General features: G+C 35.0%; 2 protein-coding genes across 3 annotated transcripts; both read right to left on the reverse strand.

Annotated features, from left to right (window-relative positions):
* Positions 1-576: 576 nt before the first annotated feature.
* LOC122029310 (potassium transporter 25-like) lies at positions 577-10,937 on the reverse strand. Of its 2 annotated transcripts, XM_042588249.1 has the most exons (10): positions 10,791-10,937; positions 10,302-10,711; positions 9,429-9,951; positions 9,299-9,352; positions 8,004-8,264; positions 7,873-7,925; positions 3,704-3,827; positions 3,309-3,563; positions 1,462-1,868; positions 577-1,394 (listed from the first exon to the last, which is right to left on the reverse strand). In XM_042588249.1, exons 2-10 carry the CDS (start codon positions 10,338-10,340, stop codon positions 759-761), a joined length of 2,352 nt encoding a protein of 783 aa, XP_042444183.1. In that variant the 5' UTR covers positions 10,341-10,711; positions 10,791-10,937; the 3' UTR covers positions 577-758. The 2 variants fall into 2 exon arrangements, with proteins under 2 accessions (XP_042444183.1, XP_042444184.1); XM_042588250.1 differs by having other exon boundaries at positions 9,429-9,948; positions 10,302-10,919.
* A 1,933-nt stretch (positions 10,938-12,870) lies between these two features.
* Positions 12,871-17,936, reverse strand: LOC122029435 (benzaldehyde dehydrogenase, mitochondrial-like). The gene is made up of 11 exons (XM_042588420.1): positions 17,757-17,936; positions 16,885-17,022; positions 16,605-16,747; positions 16,321-16,474; positions 16,001-16,230; positions 15,286-15,375; positions 14,043-14,216; positions 13,825-13,962; positions 13,528-13,665; positions 13,379-13,440; positions 12,871-13,274 (listed from the first exon to the last, which is right to left on the reverse strand). The coding sequence occupies exons 1-11, from the start codon at positions 17,845-17,847 to the stop codon at positions 13,001-13,003; spliced, it is 1,632 nt and encodes a 543-aa protein (XP_042444354.1). The 5' UTR covers positions 17,848-17,936; the 3' UTR covers positions 12,871-13,000.
* Between the last annotated feature and the right edge of the window lie 3,121 nt (positions 17,937-21,057).

The raw sequence follows: 21,057 nt of genomic DNA on the forward strand, positions 1-21,057 counted from the left end.
AATTTATTCTAAATCTTAAAGAATAAATCTTATTAGTTAATTTACTCTAAATTTTAAGGAATAAATCTAGTTGATTATTTTATCCGTGTATTTTTTTTTTAAAATTTTGAAAACTATATAAACCTATGCTTAGATGATATTTAAGATAAGTTAGTTTAATATTAAGTTTGATTTTAATTTGAATAAAATTTATTTTCATTTAAACATAGAGACGGCTACTTTTATTTATTTATCTTAAATCCTAGGGAATAAATCTTATTAGTTAATTTATTCTAAATCTTAAATAATAAATCTTATTAGTTAATTTACTCTAAATTTTAAGGAATAAATCTAGTTGATTATTTTATCCGTGTAAATTTTTTTTTAAAATTTTGAAAACTATATAAACCTATGCTTAGATGATATTTAAGATAAGTTAGTTTAATATTAAGTTTGATTTTAATTTGAATAAAATTTATTTTCATTTAAACATAGAGACGGCTACTTTTATTTATGAATTATTTTTCTATATCTTTATCTATAAACTTCTAATTTAAACGTCGCACCTAGATTTTTCTTCCCCTACATCAGCATCTCTTCGAGCACTAAAGTTTCTATACAAAATTATGCTTTACATACAGTGCTACAAGGCAAAACCAACTAACGTGGACCTAATAGTTTGATCCTTGCGAAATCTACTTTAGCTTTTCAAGATCTTTGGCTATTGAGATTAGAAGATGAAGCTGATCGTTGCAAATCTGTACAAGTGGAGTGGGAATTCAGACATTATAAACCATCCCAACCTCCAGTGTTGGAGCATGAGGAATGCTGATGGCATACGTTGGCCCCCTGCAGTTCCTCCTCAAGAACTCGTATCCGATGTTGATTGATAGACGCTTTATTAAACTGGATCCGCTCTTTGCCCTCATGTATGAATGTCCAAGTATGAAGGTCATTCCTGCTTCTCTTGCTTTCATCAGCTCTTGCAGCTCTTCTTCTGCTCCCTTCTCAATCTTTGGACTCTTTGGTAACACGAACCGTACTCGTTTCTTCTGTGGAGTAGTAGCTGAAGAATGCATCTCACTGGATCTGGAAATGCCCGGTGTTTCCTCAGATTCTATTTTCTCCTCATTGAACCTGAAACCTGAACTTATGACTGTCAATTTTTCATCACCATCCTCAGTTCCCTCTGTAAGACCATCATGCTTATTCCCCGCAGATCGAATGAACTCCGCAATGCTGGATACTAATTCCTTCTCAAACTCCATGTCATCTTTGTGTATGTCGTGGTACCCATACCTGACTATGACTCTGTAACTTCTGAATTCCTTAGGACCAACTCGCCCGACAAGGAATCTTTCCTCCTGCTGGACGTGCGGGATTGGAATTGACTTGATACAAAGGAAGACAAGAACCTGGGCCAATGGATTTCAAATTCATTTTCCTACCAGAATTCAGTGCGTTGGAAAAACTAAGGTGTACCTGGTGAAATGCAGGCAAGTTGGTGACGAAGTGTGTGAAGATGGCAGGAATTCCTGATACAAGTTCAGTATGAATCAAACCGATGCCTCGCACACGTACAAAACCAAGAGAGGGGCCGAGGGTAAGAAGCCAGTTGATGGGAACCTTGTTCTGGATGTCGAACTCGTACTTTTTGAGGGTACCATAATGCCATATGCACATAGCAATCATTAGAATGGAGGCGAGGGTAATAGGAACCCATGCTCCCTCAAGAAACTTGATTAGGGAGGCCGATAGGAATATCGCTTCTATTATTCCGAAAAAAATGAGAAAGCATACTGCAAAGAAAATGTTCTTATGCCAGCATACCATAATTACTATTGACATGAGGCAGGTAGTGACCAGCATAACGATGATGACTGCTAAACCTGTTGCAATGCAATGGTTATAGATCGAGCATTAGAAACTGTATATGATATCAGACAAGTTAATAGTGGAGACAGGTCCCCATTCAAAGTGTATGGAATTGTCGAAAGTTATCTGTTCACTTGCATTCAGGACTTTCTATTGCAATCATAGGAAGCCACTTAAGTCAGAACAAAGAATGATCAATAACTGCTATCACATGAAGGAATACAACCAACAAACTAGACTAATAAATAAGAAAAATTCACATAGAAGACACAGATCTTGTTCTATTATGCCAACATCAGGCATTGGCTGAATTTTATAGTAACAAACAACTCCATCTGCAGCAACTCATAATATTTTTGCACCTGAATCTGAGGATCTTTACCTTGGATGAACTATGCATGTTTCATAGTTCTAATTTTCATCCGAGTTCCCTATAGAAGTCAACTGGGGCATCACTTAGGGAGAGTATAGGAAAAAAATACAATCAAACAAGATATAGTTGCTTCCTGACTAATAGCAAGATTGTCACTCTTAGTTAAGATTCCAATTTGATTCAATGAAGATATCTTATAGTATTTTATTCGTTCATGAATGGACTTTTATAAAGAGTATGATAAATTGGAATTCATTCCTATTATTTTGGTATCAATTACATCTATATTATTACTATCTATACAAAAAAAAAAAAAAAAAAAAAAAAAAAAAAACCAGAGTTGATGTCTATTTGATGCACTTAAGATTTTCTAGATGCCTTTTAAGGTTTCTAGAGAGCCTTTTAAGATTTCCAAGATATGTATCTTGATTTAGAAAGCATTGAAGTTTTCATCTTGGTCTCTGTGATTCAAGTCCCTAGTCTTAGTCATAGCTCACCATCAAGTATCATGGTGTAAAGTTCCATTAGGTAGACTAGATGACTCTTGCACTAAAAGTGAGTTTAGTATCTTTCACAACTTGCTCTAAAACAACCATGATTGGAGGAACAACTTATTTTCACTGCAGAGGATTGCTCTATCTGTTTTTGGGAACCATTGTTTGTTTTATGGCCTTCATGTATTTTATCACCGTGATAAATTTTAGGATTATATGTCTTGATCATATATCTTCCATATAAAGTTTAGAGTTTCTATTCTTTGTATATATTTCACAAGGATCTCTTTAACATCTCTTCTCCAATCAATATAAGGATCTATAGATAGAGAATAAGGATGCCAATAGGTTCTGCTTAGACCTAAATTGAGTCTTTGTCCTCGATTGTGTAGGCCCTAAATAGCTCAAAATAAGTCATGCCAAGCATTGCTCGAGATTAAGATTTGATCAGGAAGAAGCAAAACCATGAGGTATAAGTAAAGACAAATTGAACATAAAGGACAAAATAGAAATAGGAAAGATTATCACACACAGAGAGAGAGAGAGAGAGAGAGAGAGAGAGAGGTCTTATTTTTAAAGTACCATACCTTGTGCATTTCCCAAATGCTTGGTATTTCTGAAACCGATAGTCACAGCCAAGCACAATATCATCAAAATCCAATTGATCTCAGGAATGTATATTTGTCCATCAATTTTGGATGATGTATGGACTATCTTCACCCTTGGAAAGCAACCTAAGGCAGAGCACTGCTTGATAATTGAGAAAGTACCCGTGATGACAGACTGACTTCCCACAACGGCAGCAAGTATTGCAATTGCTAGAACAGGCCACCTCAGTCTCTCTAACAAGAGCAATTTCTATATGTAAATATTCTGGAAACCATGCTTATGATTGTCTCCCCTCAAAAAACAGGGTTTATAAAAGTACAATTAAAGATTAAGAATTATAGTAGTAAAATACGACACAAGGAATTATCAACACCTGGTACAGACACGTAGAATCCAATTCGATAGTGATTTTCAATAACATGATGCCGAGATAAATAAGCAGCTTGTCCCATATATGCCAGGAGTAAGGATGGATACACCACAAATGCAAAAGCAATCTGTAGATAGATTCAGTTCACTGTGAAACAGTTAGTTCTCTAGAGATTTGACTGCAAGCCAACTAAGAAGCATATTAAATTGATAAAAGCAAAGACCATTTGTAAACTAAAAGTAGATTTGTTTACTAAAGCTCTCACATTCTAAGAATAGAGAGTTTCAAGAGTCATGAGACCAAGTACCCCATGATCTTGTCTTAGAGATGCCCATTAACGGGTTAATGGAATCAGAATGCGAGGATAGCTACTTGTTTTGCAAAGAAATTTCAGAAACCTTAGTTTCTGAAAGAAATTGGTCTACAAAGCACTGCATCAGGGTCTATGCCACTTATGACTTGACTAAGTACGAGTACAAGTATTCAACATCAATGTGGATTTAAGTGTTGGCACAGTTGTTTCTAGAAAATTTTACATGTGATAAATATGGGTTTCATTTTTCAACTCGAGTGTTAGGCTCCAACAAAAGTACAAGGTGCTGAGAGGGTTAAATAGTGTTCAAGTATGCAAGAAAGTTGTCCAAATCACAAATGACCCCTTCTAATGTTGATTAAATATGGATTGTTATTATATGTTCCCTTTAATATTCCTTGTTCTCTTTAGAAAATTTCATAATGACTAAATTGCTTGCTTGAAGAACGAAACTAACAGGATTTAAAACTTCTGTTTGATTGAGCAAAATCTAATGTCTGATTGGACAAAATAAACCTACCCTATACCTAGTGTTATAACCCTAAAATCTAAATAAGGGATATTTTTTAGAATTAATAGTAATTACGGTTTTATGGTGATTTTGAGGCTATATTTGATTTATTTGGGGGTAGATAGATTAACTATCATTATAAGTTGAGTTTGAGCTGGATTCGAGTTCGAGTCAGTCTATTTGGGTTAGTGCTGAATCCAAACTAACTTAGAGCTAATTGGAGGCTATATGAGGTGTAATTATATTTTGGTTGGGTCCATCAAGTGGGCATTGTTATCAAGATTAAGTGGGATTCGAGTTCGAGTTAGTCTATTAAGGCCAGGTTTATACTTAAGGATTAAAATTCCCGAGCCATGCCATAATTTCTATTTCTTATCAGAATGATACAATTTTGGCAGTGTATTATATCATACAATACAATTTTGGTACTTGTTTCATTCAATTATTAATAATAGCATGATTAATTTTAGTTAATATAAATGGTAACTTTTAACTAATTTTTTAATTGTTTATTTGATAATTAATTGCGTTACTATTTCATAACCAATGTTTGTCCTATTTTTATATCTACTTGTTGATTAATTTGATCAACTAACATTTTAGAGTTAAAAATGTTTGCAACCAATTAAATTTTAATTTTTAACTTTAATTACTTGTAGATTATAAGCTTCTTGCATTTCATAATGATATAGACACAATATATTAAATTTTACAGTTAGAATGCTACGATGAGCAATGAGAAAATGAAATCATCCTTCGTCCTCTATAAACTGTGCTTCGCTCTTGAATTTTGCATCGTTAGAGTAATTTAGATTTGAAGATTGAGATTTTTATTCTTAGGATGTAATTTTATTTGAAATGAAACTATATGAAATTATATTTGAAATTTGTTCATTAGAATTTAATAAAAAAAACTTTGAATATTAAATATCACTTGGTTTATTGTATTTTATTTTACAAAATCTAAATAAATCAGTGGAATAATTTACAGATTTTGTTTCTTCCATGCAACTATAATTATTAGAGTGTACAAAGATTTTTTAAAATTCGAAATACAAAATATAATATTTTAGGTTAGAATTAGATTTTTTTTAATTTTGCAATTAAATTTATTACAATTTTACAAGTATAAATTTATGAAAAATGGAAAATATGAACCTTGACTTAGAATCAACTCAGTTAAATTTAAAGATTTTTTCTATAAAATCAAATTTAAAATTAAAAAGAAAATTATACCTTTAAGTGTTAAACTAGATTGAAGTTGTTTATTAAAAATTGATTTGAATGGCAAAATTGGTTTAGTACATTTTTGTTGTCATAGGACACTATGACCAACATTGTAGAAGACCTATGAATGCAATTTTGTGTTAGATACACAAACAAAAGAGTAGAATAAATTTCCCCTACTAGCTCTTGCTAGATATGCCCTAGCAACTCAACTTTGGAAAGGAAGATTGCATGCCTATTGTAATTTTTGACCCATGACCTTTTTATCTAGACGAATGATTGAGGTTATCGTAAGAGTGGTATTTGTTTCATATATCCTAGGTTGAGTTATGGTTAGGCTTAAAAGTCCATTGTGGGATCAAATAAGTATTCATTTAGAAGCCCTTATCAAGGTGGGTTTATTCTTACCTTGTTTCTTTACATTTACCTTGTGTATGATCTAATTTATAAATATAATTATGCATTTGTTGGAAATAAAATTATTTATGATCTCATCTCTACTTTATTGCTTGACAGTTTTCTCCCACATTGCTTCGCCTTTTATATTCCCTTTTGAGAACTCTGACAAATTAAATTACATAATTAATAAAGTAATAAAGAAATTATATCATAGAACTTCAGCTGCATGCTTTAAAAGATTTGTGTGATTATTCAAACTAAATTAACAAGATAATGAATACAACACTTTGCAATATTAAATTGACAAAATAATAAATGCAACACTTATGCTATAGAGCTTCGGCTCCACCCTCTAAAAGAGTTGCTTAACCACTTATATTAAATTAAGAAAACAAATGAATTACTTATGTTATAGATCATGAGCTCCACGCTCAAAAAAAGTTCAAGAGTTTTTTCATACATTTGTAGACTCCATTTTACATGAAATAATTCTTCTCGTCGAGTGAATTATAGGTCATTTACTCTTTCTTCTATAAGGTGCATCTCTGGCCCCGGGGCTATGGTGCAGCGGCATGGCATCCAGGTTGTCACCCAGACACCCACGGTTCGAGCCCCAGCTATGGCGAATTTGGAGAATCTTTCCTCCAAATGGGGCACGCAACTAAAGGATGTTGGGCTCCTGGGCTGCCCGCTTCGAGCACTTCCCGATTTACCCTGATGGCCGGTGGGAAACTTCCGTGGGGTCCGACCGGTCATCCCAGGCTCGACGTTACCCAGCCTGGTTAATCAGGTGCATCTCTGGGTGTGTGTGTGTTATATGATGTATTTCGTATTGGGTGGATTGCAGGTCATTCATCCCATGTATACACAATACATCTTTATCGGGTGAATTGCAGATAGTTCATCATATATATGTTTATAATGCACTTCATTTTGGATGAATTGTAAGCCGTTCATCTTATATAATGCATCTTTTACTAGGCATATTAAGGGTTGTCTGCCCCTATATAATATGTATATATATGTTAATTCCTTGATACAAGTAAATCAAGAATACTTATAAAAGTATTAAAGAGAAAACATAAGAAATGATGAATCTAAGAGAAAATTTATGAGAAATTGGTGATGAAAGATTAATGTTGCTAAGTTGGCAAAAATCATGGTAGCTCTTTGGATTCTTTTATGAGATATACTTTTTATCATACACTTTCCTTTTATACCCACTTTGTATTTTATACTCGCGTTCTAGAGTTTTTGACTTATAGGTTATTATTCAAGATTTGCGCATATAGTTATTTTGGTTGACACTTGTCTATATTTATTCTCAACATTATTGAACTTCACACTCGTGAGCAAATCTAGCTTCACGGTAAGCCTAACTCGTGCGGGGCATCACAAGAACCTAGGCAAAAGCACAAATAAGTTATTCTTCTTCTAATTGGTGCTAACTAGCACCGATGCTAACATCACTCACAGGTGTTAGCATTGAAACCCTTATTGTTCTAGAGAGCTCGCCAATATCCAACATTGGAACGATATTCTAAACCTTGGTCCAAACAGATGAATAATTGCAAATGTGAGAAGAACTAATATCAACATTGTTTGAGAAGAACTTATTCCAACTAAAAGCATAAAGACGAAAGATACTACCAGAAAATAGAGGCATATACCAGTAAAAAATAATTAAACACATTCATATTAAATAATACTACGTGCCGATACCTTTACTGATGACTGTGAAAAATGCCCCAGATCTGCATACATTGCTTCAGAACCTATAAAAGAAATTTCTTAAACAAAGGCAGTTCATTGTAAAGAAATCTACATGTGGATGATAGATACCTTCAACGAACCTGTTATGCATAAGAGAACGCCACCTAGTGACATCCAGCCGCCTCTTCTAGTCTTCTTCAAGAACTTGAACATATAGTATGGGGAAAGGGCTTGATACACATGAGGATTCCAATGAACAATATTATAAGCACCAATGACACTGATGCATAAAAGCCAAATCGTGACGATTGGTGCAAACAGAAAACCTAATCGGTGAGTGCCAAAATGTTGCAGCGCGAACAAGCAGAGCAGTATGAAACATGCAACAGGAAGCTCAACATCTGTAACAAAGAATTACGAGAGAAAGTAATATTCATATAACCACCAGACCAACAATCAATGTAAGAAATAAATTAACAGAGAATCACATAAGACATAAGGCAAAAAGAAAGGCCATTCTATCGAGCTTGGCTATCAGAAAATAAAACATAGGTGCTCAGATATGACAAGAAATAATAACTAAAACATGAGGCATTTTTGTGAAGAAGTCTCCAATTAAATCAGATCCTAACAATTGGATGACAGGCTAAGGGAAGGAAGAGTAGGGTTTGGTTCTAGATTGATAATCTAAATTTTGGAATAAAAACTGGATGGCTGAGGTGACTAAGTTTTATTAAGAGTGAGATATTGTTATACAAAGACTTGGCGGTTGATTTAGTTATGGTAAATGAGTTAGCGCGATGATTATCATTAACTTAACAACTGGATGGAAAGAAACTAATGATACATTTGTTACTATCATCAAGAGTACATGATAGTTTTGATATAAAAAAAAATGCAAAGTACATGTACCAACCATGTAATGAAACTTGTTTTACAAATCCTTGCTTCCTAGGATCCTAGAAAAGCAATTCATATTTACGCGATCAAATTCAAATTCATGAGGAACAAAAATTGCAAATGCAAATCAAAACCAAAAATAAATAAATAGAATTAGAATAGACAAATGTATGTTTATCTACAAGTCAAGGAAATTGGAGGGTTAAATAGGATGTAGCTTTTAATACAAACTTGACCTCTTTCTTACCATCATGTTGAGCTTTGTATGAGAGGACAAGCCAATTTTTCTCTTCTTCTATGCAGTGATATTCAATATAATGGGAACAAAGACACATACCATATAGCACTAAATATAAAAAAGCAAGTTGAGATAATTTTATCGTAAATCAAACAGAGTAATTCAAGCTAAGAAACCTAATATCTGGCTTACAAAACTCGGTATCATGTCAAATGTAATGTCACAAAATCTTTATAACAATCATTTGTGTTACTGACAATTCTACACAAAAGTTCTTGATTTAGAGAAGTTTCTTACATTTGTGATGCTCCCTTGACATTGAAAGCTCAAGCCCTGAGATCGCAGAGAAGACTACACCAAATATTGAATTTAGAACATAACAAATCAATTAAGTACTCAATGATAGAGCATATAAACACGGCAATACCAGAGATTGCTGGGGTAAGGACACCATCACCAATGACCATGCATGCCCCAAGCAAAGCAAGAAATAGTAAAACACGCTGTGAGTTCTTGTGCTTCTCCAGCAACCTCCTCATCCATGATGCAGTATACGTATCGTCGCCATAAGATGAGGCGGAAAGATTAAGTAGGTGGAAGTGATCATCCTTCTTTTTGTAGGCCATTAGCTCCTCATCAGCAACCTGCCCGTTCGGTATGAATCCAACGCGAGCATGGCGGACGAGGAGCGAGTAGAGGGCGAACGTGCCACCCTCACCATTGTCATCAGCTTGGAGGACGATGAGGACATACTTGAGAAGGGGGATAATGGTGAGGGTCCAAAAAACACAGGATAGCACGCCATAAATTTCGTCATTGCTCTCGGAGTGCTTGATATCATCAGCAAAGGTGCTCTTATACACATAGAGAGGCGAAGTGCTAAGATCGCCATAGACCACACCAAGGCTCTGGTAAGCAAGCATAAGCACTGAACTCCAAGTTTGTCTCTGCTGTTCAAGTAGCAAGTACAGTTCCCTCTTTAAGCAACAACAAGGATGAAAATTTTACAAGATCTTAGCTTGGAGACGAAATGAGCAAGTTGCAAGCAGAAACCCAAACGAACAAACTCAAATTTTAGCCCAAGGGAGGGAAATCAAAAGATTTAACTTCCAGCCTAGAGAAGGAGGAGGAGGAAACAAGAAACGCCCAAGAAGCTACTGAAGAACCATGGGCATGTAGCTTAAACTCCAAACAATCCATGCTCAATCAACCTCGAAATCCGAACTCGACAAAGACAAAACTCCACGAAGGCGATTCAAGGTCCAAACTTGACCACCGAGAAGCTAACGCCACCACTCACCTTGGCAGGGTTGATGTAGGAACCGGCCTCGAGATCCATAGCGCGCGCCGTGGAACTCAGAATCACATACTCCTTCTCGAAGCAGAGTTAGTGTGCCGCACAGAGACAAAGGAGAAGCCGATAACCAAGATTCTTGGAAGCGGAAGAAGGTTCAGCCACAGCAGCAAGTGACAGAGTAGGAAAGTAGGAATCAAGCATAAGCGATGCCCAAAATATTTACAACACCAAAAGAAGAATCATAGCAATTATTGCCTTGAGGTTTCTGCATTCTGTTCCTCTTGTGTTCCGCCACTGACCGATCCTCTTCCAGACGCAAAGAATCGAACTTTTATGGTGTGCCATAACAAAAATGGCTTCTGGTAGCCTCTGGACACAAGGAACAGCGAAAGAGACGGCTTCTCCGCGATGACCTAACATTGACAGGACGTAAGAAAAGAAGAAAAATTACAATGGAGGAAACGAAAAAACCATGCAACTTCCTTTGTATACTTTTAGCAGGAAGAAAGAAAATGGAGAATCAGTCAACTTGGATACGTTGGTGTTCCTTTAATGCGGGAAATGGACCATTAGATTATCAAAAATCTCTCCTTTAATGCTGCAAAGATGAAAGACCATTGTTGCCTGTCTTCTACTTGGAATCAAACTACAAGATTTGTTAGAGATAGTAATTTAGGCTGTTAATCTAACATATCTAAATGATTTTTCTCCTTTTGTGTATGAACTAATCTGAACAATTAAGATAGTAGCAAAACATCTCAATCAACTTGACTTGTTTGACTGTTTAACTTGTACTCGAGTTTGAAAATGCTATCATTTGGACCCTTTTTGATGTTGGAAATCAAAGTAATTATAGTTTTGTAAAATGTACTTCTCAGAGCTTTGGTGGTTGTGGATTAGATTTCAGTGAAAGGGACTGCAGTGAGAATTTGTGGATAGATGTAAATTATGGTTGGCTAGATGGATCATATCCACACAAGTGTAATAAGCAACATGGAATATTCCAAAACCATCAATAGTAAGATTCAAAAGAAAGCCTTGTCTTCAGGGAATTTTTTTCCCCTTATCTAATTTGTATTTTTGTGACATATTTTCTTGAAATAAAATGTTTCTTTTCCCCTTCTGAATGATAATTGTTGATGGAAGAAGAATGTTGAAGATATGAACCCATGCTTAGTTATTCTTGTAGGGTAGCCATGTGTACAGTAGGGAGTGTGATTCAATTATTAGGGATGCCCCATGGACCAAGGGGAACAATATTTTATAGGGAGTAAGGTTGAGGAAGAATGTTAACCATGTAATATAATAATGTACAATACTACAAAATATATATATATAATGGGAGCCAATTGTCTCATCTCATTAACTAAAAATTAATTAGAATAATAACTCAAATAACAACAACAATAATCATTGTAACTCAATTATATATACATTATCCTAACTTAGATAAGTTGTCATTGTAATAATGACTCAAATGATCATATTTGACCAAGTGATTTTATTATGTTTAACAAAGGATTTAAGTTAGGTCAGTAATTTGTTTGGATGAGTTTTATCAAGTGTGCAATAAGTATAAAAAACTTGATACATAGTTGCAAGTGCAGTGAATTGGAAAAATCTACATTGCTCTAAGGTTGATTGAATTTTTAATGGAGTAAAAAACAATTATAAATAAAAAATTTTATATAGGCAAAGTTGATCAAATGCTTAGTAGATAGAGAAATTCAATAATAATTGATAGATGAAAAGTCTAGGCAGGTTAAAATTAATTGAATATTTAGTAAATAGAAGAAAACCTTTAGCCTCTTGGCAAACAAAAGAAGTCTTAAAGGTTATAGGTGGGACTCTTAACAAACAAAGGGAGACAATGAAGCAAAGCCTCTAAATAACTGAAAAAAGTTCATACTCCTAACAAACACAAGTAGGTTGAAAATAAGGCCTTTTGTCATGTGAGATGTGAAAGATTACAATAGATTTGTAATCTTAGATTTTGGTTTAGACTTTTCCTTATACATGTACTTGACCAAGAAATTATTAGTACAAGCATACCCCAAGTAGTCGAATTCAACCATATGGTTTTAGTGTTTATGGCACAAGGTTTAAGATTAGCTCACATTGTTGTTACTAATGTTGTGTCAAGAAGTGTGGGTGTAGTTACTTGACATTGAAATTGCAATTATAATTGATAAAGTTCAAGTGAATCGAAGTCGACCAGATATTTATTAATAAATGAGAAGTCTAGCCAGGGTTTATAAGAAAGGAAAGTTCAACTTGTGTTGGTAGTAGATGAAGTGACATCAAATATTTGGCAAAGAAGGAACTTAGAAGGTGCTAGCAGATGATGAATTCAACAGGTGTGACAGAAGAGAAGATTTGAAAGCGAAGTCTCTTGATACATAAGTTGTAATAGGATGAGATCAACTAGATTCCCATTACAGATAAAGTTTCAGATAAGATTAGCTAATTGTAATTTTCACATGCTGTAATTATTGGAATTGTATAATAATTCATTTTAATTTCATTAAAACTAATAATAATTTTATTTATTAATCTAAATGACTTTCGAAACTGCAAGACAATTGCTATTACACAGCTCGAATTTATTATCAAAGTTGTCAATTAGACTCGTCAGAGCTACAGAAATATTTCTTCTTTCAAAGTGAACACCAGCAACAAGATCTGCTTAACTAGATTGATGTTCACAACCACGCAGGGTTCTTCAAGGGAGTGACAACTGACTTGACCTGCAAGTAGCCCTTGAGACTTTCGATTCCCTTCTCCCGTCCATGGCCGCTCATCTTGTAGCCGCCGAAGGGAATTGCGGCGTCAAAGACATCGAAGCAGTTGATCCAAATAGATCCAGCTTTCAAGGCGCGCGTCAAGGTGTTTGCGGTATCGAGATTGTTAGTAAACACTCCGGCAGCAAGGCCATAGCAACTATTATTCGCCCTTCGAATGACCTCATCAAGATCCCTGTCATGAACAAAACAGGCATGAGCATGCTGTAAACAAATTCTTGGCTAGAGAATCTGCAGGTGTGTGTATGAGAAACACATCTTTTGCGATAGTGTACTTACTTGAACTTAAGGATCGACTGGACTGGGCCAAAGATCTCTTCGCTCGCTATCCTCATCCCGTCCTAGAAGAGTCAAATATTGCAATGCAATTTGAGATTCATGCATATGTACCTTTATGGAATTATGTACTGCTAGATAGTAAACGATACCTCTACATTGCTGAAGACAGTAGGCCTAATGTAATAGCCTTTGGTACCTAGACGGTCGCCTCCTGCCTCGAGGGTGGCGCCATCATCAACTCCACATTTTATGTAGTGTAAGATCTTGTTGAATTGATCCTCATCAATCTGAGTAAAAATAAGTAAATAATGACTAGTTATTCGGTAGATTTGTGAAGAAAATGGATTAAGTAAAAGGGAGATTCTTTTGAGAACGATAATGATAACCATAAAGAAGGAATAGAAATATTAGTAGACAGCAAAAAGAAAAAAAAAATCATAATCTACCTGAGGCCCTTGCTCGACACCGTTTCTGAAGGGGTCACCAACAACACGGTTTAGAGCACGAGCTTTAGCTTTTGCTACAAACTCATCGTATACACGCTCGTGCACAAATGTGCGAGACCCAGCACAGCAGCATTGTCCCTGTCGAAGACAATCAACGTTAACAGAAAATGTCTCCAAACAGGTACGATATGTTGCTACATTCAGTTGATATGAAGAACCTGGTTAAAGAATAAAGCAAAGTGTGCAAGCTCCACAGCCTTGTCAACATCGGCATCATCCATTATGATCATAGGAGACTTTCCCCCGAGCTCAAGAGTCACAGGCTTAAGATTGCTCCTCGCAGCCAGTTCGAGTACAACTTTGCCGGTGTTGGTAGATCCAGTAAAAGCAAGCTGATCAAATATTAAAGGCAAAGGTCAGATTATAAAAGAATCTTATTTCACAGTCAATTCCAGAAATCTTGTTTGTGATTCAACTATTAAAATATAATATTCTGCTCTTTTATGGAACTTTAATCGATTATCTCAAATATGTGAGAATCTTCACCACCTTCAGCTTCAAATGCTACCAATTGTAACTCTTAATCCTTGGAGACAAGATAGAGGTTCAACCTAAAGAGACCCATTAAGAGAAATACACCCTGCACATGTTAAAAGTCATCCCTAGGTAATTAACTAGTTTTCAATTGAGTGGTCTCCTTGAATCGAGTTCTGAATAATCCACACCTTTTTTTGCCACTTAGCAATTACTCCTTAAACCAACATGGTAAAATCTTTTCTTATATTGTGGACTTGAGGATCAGAAATGCAGTTGACGACATCATTTTCAGGAGGATTTAATCACAAGGGTCACTGTATCAGGGGTTGGATAAGCTCCATCGAGTTGTAAGAGGCAAGAAACATGAAAAAACAAAGACGAAGAAAAACAAAAACACAAAGGCTTTATCCCCTCATCATAGTGCATCGAGTCTAGGATATGCATATCGGTGGAACGTCTTATGATTCACATAATCAGTTGCCAAAGCACGTGCGGAATCATATATAGGTTGTGGCCACTTCTGTATCCTCCTAGGTAGTTGTGGTGTATCCAACACGACAACTGCTTAGTCTCCACATAAGTATAATGTATCACCAAGTGGAATGGCTAAGTCTCCTCAAAAGAAGACAGTCGCTGAATTTTGTAACAATATCTATTGTCAATTCTTCAAATAGATGCTAAAGAAATGACTAGCGGAAATGCAGGATATGATCCATGGTTAATAAAGACGATTTCTATTAAAAAAATGAACAAACAAACTGCAGAATTGGATATGTTAATCTCATGCCAATCTTTCATCAAGAAAAAAAATTTGCAGTTAAGTGTCATCCAGGATATTATACAAATTTGAATACTAGATAATTTTATCAAATTCCATATACCAATATGTTCAAATTCATAAAATAAGAAATAGAATTTTGCCACCTTGTCAACATCCATGTGACTCGCAAGAGCTGCACCAGCAATTGGACCAAATCCAGAAACCACATTGAGAGCACCATCAGGAAGACCAGCCTGATTCATAGAGAATAGATACCAGATCATTATTTTTCTCATCTAAGGACCAAGGTTGGTCGTCACATTGAACTTTTCTTTCAAAGAACAGAAAGCAACACATAATTATTTGAAGGCAGAGATTACACGGGTTGGTAGATTTACCAACTTACAAGCCCTAAAAAGAATGATATATAAGGTCATCAGATATGTAATCAAGGTTCAATCTCAAAAGAATATCCAATATCATTTAACCAATTCAGAATTACTTTTCACTGATGAGTCTAAACAGATCCCTAAAGTTTCATGGACAATACTCATAGATGAAGAGATTAAAGAAGCTTTAGAACAATTAATGTTAAAAAAACAATCCAGAAGCATCATTACTGAAATCGAAAGTGAAATCTTTTGCTTTTTTCAAAGCTTGTTGAGTTTACTAATCATTGCATGTTATTCACTCCATGGCTATAATGGCATTTGATAAAATTAGATATACATTAATCCTTCATTTCCTCCTTTACGAAAAATCATATACTGAGTAGAGATGTATTACTAAACTAGGTTACCTATAGGAAAGAAAATCATCAGGATACAAAAAGGAGAATCTCAACTTAAACAAAAAACACAAACCAATTGCCTGACCTACCTCATGCAATAGTTTTGACACAAAGAGCGCAGATAAAGGAGTTTGCTCTGCAGTCTTCAATACAACAGTATTTCCACAAGCTAAAGCAGGTCCCACCTTCCAAGCATACATAAGAAGTGGAAAATTCCAGGGAATAATCTGTCCGCAAACACCAATTGGTTCATAGAGAACCTGCACATGATGTGGGCCATCAGCTGGCACAATGAGCCCGTGTATCTTGTCTGCCCACCCTGAAAGGTTAAATAGCAAGAGAAGAGTATATGATGAGAAAAACATTAAAATGAATCCATTACTCCATTGTATCAACGAAATGTCCTTACCAGCATAATATCTCATCAAACGTGCAAGCATTGGAATTTCAATTTGGGCAGCCTGCTCAAAAGGCTTCCCGTTGTCCCAAGTCTCAAGTGCAGCAATCTCATCATTGTGTTTCTCAATCAGATCTGCGAAACGGTAAATTATGCGGGATCTTTCCTGCAATATTGATATTAGGAGAGAATGAGAAAACCAACACAAATATGTAAAGAATAAGAAAAGTATACTAGCAATGAAAGGATGGAAAACATCTCAATCCAACAAGAATAAGAAAAGCTAAGAGAACTACATAAGCTGTCAACTTGGGCCAAGGTCCTTCATCAAAAGCCTGGCGAGCAGCAGAAACTGCTCTGTTGATATCTTCAATGCCGCCTTCAGCAACATGAGCAATTACTTCCCCAGTCCTAGGATCCATCGTCGGGAATGTCTTTCCTGTGGGCAAAGAACTTCCAAACGCTTAATTTTTATGCAATATGGACGAGTAAAAAAAAAAAGAAGATGAATTAAGAACATCTGAAACAATAGACATCAACATCTGTTCTCAATGCAGAGACGGGTGGAAAATGAACCTGAAGCCGAGTCCACAAACTTTCCATTGATTAGAAGCTGGTTATAGTTTACTTGAACTGGTGGTGCAATCGGTTCTTCAACTGCGGCAGCCGTGCTGAATCTTGGAAGAATTCCAGACACAGAACCATCAAATCTATCTGAAAAATGTATTTTAAGCGACGAGTCAGGCTTTGGACGTGGACTACAAATCACATCATATCAAAAATATTGTCAAACAATAAATTTAAAAACCCACGTCGAATCTCATTTAAGTAGAGATCAGGATCAGACAAAAAGCTCCAGAGAGCTCGTTGATCCACTCTGTTTTTATGAATGCTCATTTAGATCGTAAGTGTTCACAATTTTTTGTCGTCTTCGCAGATAACGTCTGACATTGTAATCACATTCGACAAAACAAACAAAATTAAGTCTCTCAAAACAACACGCAACCTAAGATCTCTAGGTCATTCGCACTCATCCTTGAAGATAGCTTCGAAACATTATCTACATCATGAACCAAAGGATAACGATCCAAGTTCCAGGGGTTTTGGAGACTTTAAAAAAAAAAACAAGCATTTACAGAGATAGAAAAATCTATTCTATAAAGAATTCCAGAGTACGTAAAAGCAAAAGGCTCAGTTCCTGCACCCTCAAGAAGGAATTGATAAAGCTACCCGATCATGATTTTTTTTTCCCCAAAGAAAAAAAAAGGGTCAAACGGGATTCATCGATGTTACATCCAAAGTAAAAGAGTACTCCACAGTCAAAACTTCGAATTCCAAGATCATTTTTTTCCAGATAATTCCTCAACGAAATCATCCGATCATCTACAAGCAGACACAGTCGAACTCAATCAATCCGGTATCCACCCACACACACACAAAAAAATCACCTTTTAATCCCACAAAGTAGTCAGGAGAACGAGGGGAAAAACGCGAGCGAGAGCGCGATAGCAGAGAGGACGCAATCCACCGAGCCGCCATAGCCTTAACTGCCGAGGTCGATGAGTAAATGAACTCCGCTGCCTTTCTCTCTCTCTCTCTCCCCGCAAACCTCTGCCACAGATTGTGGGATTCAACTCCGTTATGTAAACACCAGTGCTAGGGGAGGGCTAAAATCGTAATCCAACATCACCGAAACGATAAACTTCAAGCTCCCGGCAGTTTCCACCACAGTTACTACTCAATCAATTCGACGTGCCACTAAACGCCACGTAACTCGGTAAGCATTCGGGGATCCAATTTCAGTACGTCAACGGACTGTTCTAAGAAGATAAGATTGGCCTTCGCCGTGAGAAAGTAACAATTTAAAATTATAAAAAAAAAATAATAGAGGACTTGAATTGCTACGCTGTCAGAGTCAAGAAATTGTTAGTAAGCAGTAGTCATCAATAATAGCGGTATTAAATTAGCTGGATTTCCAAAATTGTGGGAAATTTACAGTTTACACACCCTCTTTCACCTGAAATACACAGCGTCTTTATAGAATTATTTGTGAAGGAGGCCGGGGGGGAAAAAATAAATTTTCACAGATGTAGTTTTTAGATCACGTGAAGAGAATTAAATTATATAATCAGTTTATAATCGACTATTAAATTAATTAGGGAGATTAGAGAAATATCTTTTCATCTCCCCCGTGGTCGGAGTATTGGATAACAGAAGGAGAAATAGATGACGTGACTTGAGTTGCTAAAGGAAGCAAGGAGTATCTAGAAGGTGGTCCCACCCGATCGAAATTCTGATACGTGAGGTCCGACCCGATCGCTATAAGAAAATGAGATGATATTGATATGAAAAATGATTTATAGGGGGGAAATTAAAAATTCAAGCTCATAAAAGTAAATTTGATAGGTCATAAATTTATAGATTTATTTCTTAACTTTTATTTTTCCTGAGATTTTTTCATAAAAGATCAACAAATTATCCAATTAAATGATATAGAATTGATTGTTTTTGCACCTCTAATTAGTTTATCTTGCCTGCTAAGGGATGTGACTGTGACATGCATTGAAATAAATTGATAATGTCTTTTAATGTATCACTTTCTATATAAGGTAAGATAGAAGAAAAGTAGGAGTGTCTGATTGAATGGGTTAATTATTATAAAAAAATTTCAATTTAAATCCGATTCAATTGGAACATAATCTAAAAATCTTAAATCCAAACTCAAATAATTTGACCAATTTGAATAATAAAAAAAATTTATTTTTACTATTTTCTATAATTTTTTACTTTTTATCATAACACTTTCTGATTACCATATTAACCTTATGATATTATGTATGTAAAATATGTTAAATCCAAGTCAATCTGATTTAACTCAAAGTCAATCTGATTCTAACACAATCCAAAAATTATTAACTCGAAGTTAACTCGAACTCGAAAACCTCCAATTCTAATTTGATATTTTTTTGGATTGACTTAGATCGGATTAACGGGTCAGGTTTATTAAAGAAAAGGTTGCTTCTATGATTATGGTGTGATGATAAGCGATGGGACGGACTCCCTAAATAATGAGTAGTTGAATATCATGAAGGATACTTTGCACCTGCCAAGTTCAAATTACTTATGGTATTTGGATGTTCGTAAAAATTAATCTGTGCTTCTTGATTTTTTTTGATAGTCGGTGACAAATTTTTTAAGGATCAAATTGATCATCTTTAGAATGAGTCAGATCAGATCATATGAGTCAGATTATATAAAAGTTTGGATGGTATTTGTAAGCTTATTTTAGGTGTTAAATGATAATATTCCATATAATATCAAATATATGAAATGTTGATTTTGATATATTTAAACGTCTACCAATTTTTTTTTCTACTCTTGATAATATTCCATAGAAATAAATTTATGAAAAAATTTTATTTACTCTTAAACTTGTACTAAATTTTTTAAAGTTCCATCTTAATCTTTTCATATATTAATTTGCAATCTCTCTCTATTTTTCAATATTTTATTAAAATATTTTACATTGAATAGAGAATTATTATAATAATCTTTATTGAGATTATTTCTTTATTTAGAATATTTAATTTTATCTTTGCTATTAAGTTAAGTTTATAAAAAAAATCCAAAATCCTATAATCTAATTATGTTTGAATTAATAAAATTTCTTAAATGAGGTTTCCTTCGTTACTTTTATCATCGCTTTATATAGTCTAAATTTAGTAACGCACCTTTAATATAAGGGCATCTTTAATTGTTATAGCTATTTTTTTATATATATTTTTTAATATGTTACATAGAGGAATAAAAATCTAATAATAATAATAATAATAATAATAATAATAATAATAATAATAAGTCCCTCAAATCTCAAATATTATTCTTAATTAGTTTCATCCATATGATTTATTTCGAGAGAAAAAAAATACCTTTGAATAGAGTTAAGTAAAAAATTGGTAAAATTGAATTAATAAAATGAACCGGCTAAATTTAGAAATTCAGATCGATTAATTTAGTGATACAAGAGTATTTCCTAGGTGACACATGGTCAATAATTAGGCTAGGGTGACATGCAAGGGTCAACAACCGATGACTCCAAGGTACTCTCGACTCTTGACTACACTCAAAGCCCGAATCCCGAATCCTGAATCCCAAATTCACCAAGAGCTAAAGCAACGAAGTGTTGCACTATTTCAGAGAAGATAATGAATGACGTAGCTATTGTCAAGAGAGACGGAAAACACAACTATTAACTTTGACATAAATGGATTGTAATAGACATTTAATTATTTTGGAGAATGTGGTCATGACTCATGACAATGAAAAAGGAGGGGGCATAGGGAGAACATGCTGGAGGAGTTTGGTCCTTTAAAAGGTAATTGATTCTCATGAGCAAAAGTATACGCATACATACTTTCAAAACTCTAATTTCCAGAAACCACGTTCTCCTTGTAAAAGAATTGACTTAAGCATCGAAGTGGTTTCACCTGAGACTTCCCTGACCATCATTCTAACTCATTTTCTATGAGTTTTCTTCTCCACAGAATAGAAGTTGCATCCCCCCCCCCCCCCCCCTCCCCCTAATCAACAATAATCGCAAAACATTACTGACAAGTTAGACGTCTTCATTCTCAGACAAGATTAAATTGACGTTGTTTGTGGAAACTCTGAGTTAAGAACTGGACTGAGACGTAAGATGGATGACACCGGATGATCTAGTGTAGAAGCTACCGAAAGGTTAAATGTTAT

Source organism: Zingiber officinale, chromosome 10B (genome assembly GCF_018446385.1).
Source record: "Zingiber officinale cultivar Zhangliang chromosome 10B, Zo_v1.1, whole genome shotgun sequence".
NCBI lineage: Eukaryota > Viridiplantae > Streptophyta > Magnoliopsida > Zingiberales > Zingiberaceae > Zingiber > Zingiber officinale.

Coding starts and splice junctions, on each gene's coding strand:
- LOC122029310 (XM_042588249.1), bottom strand. CDS start 10,340: ATGGATCTCGAGGCCGGTTCCTACATCAACCCTGCCAAG. Junction 9,353..9,428: donor CCTTACCCCAGCAATCTCTG/GTATTGCCGTGT, acceptor TATTTGGTGTAG/TCTTCTCTGCGATCTCAGGG. Junction 1,869..3,308: donor GCATTTGGGAAATGCACAAG/GTATGGTACTTT, acceptor GCATTGCAACAG/GTTTAGCAGTCATCATCGTT.
- LOC122029435 (XM_042588420.1), bottom strand. CDS start 17,847: ATGGCGGCTCGGTGGATTGCGTCCTCTCTGCTATCGCGCTCTCGCTCG. Junction 17,023..17,756: donor CTACTTTGTGGGATTAAAAG/GTGATTTTTTTG, acceptor TACATTTTTCAG/ATAGATTTGATGGTTCTGTG. Junction 13,441..13,527: donor CTGTCTTCAGCAATGTAGAG/GTATCGTTTACT, acceptor TGACTCTTCTAG/GACGGGATGAGGATAGCGAG.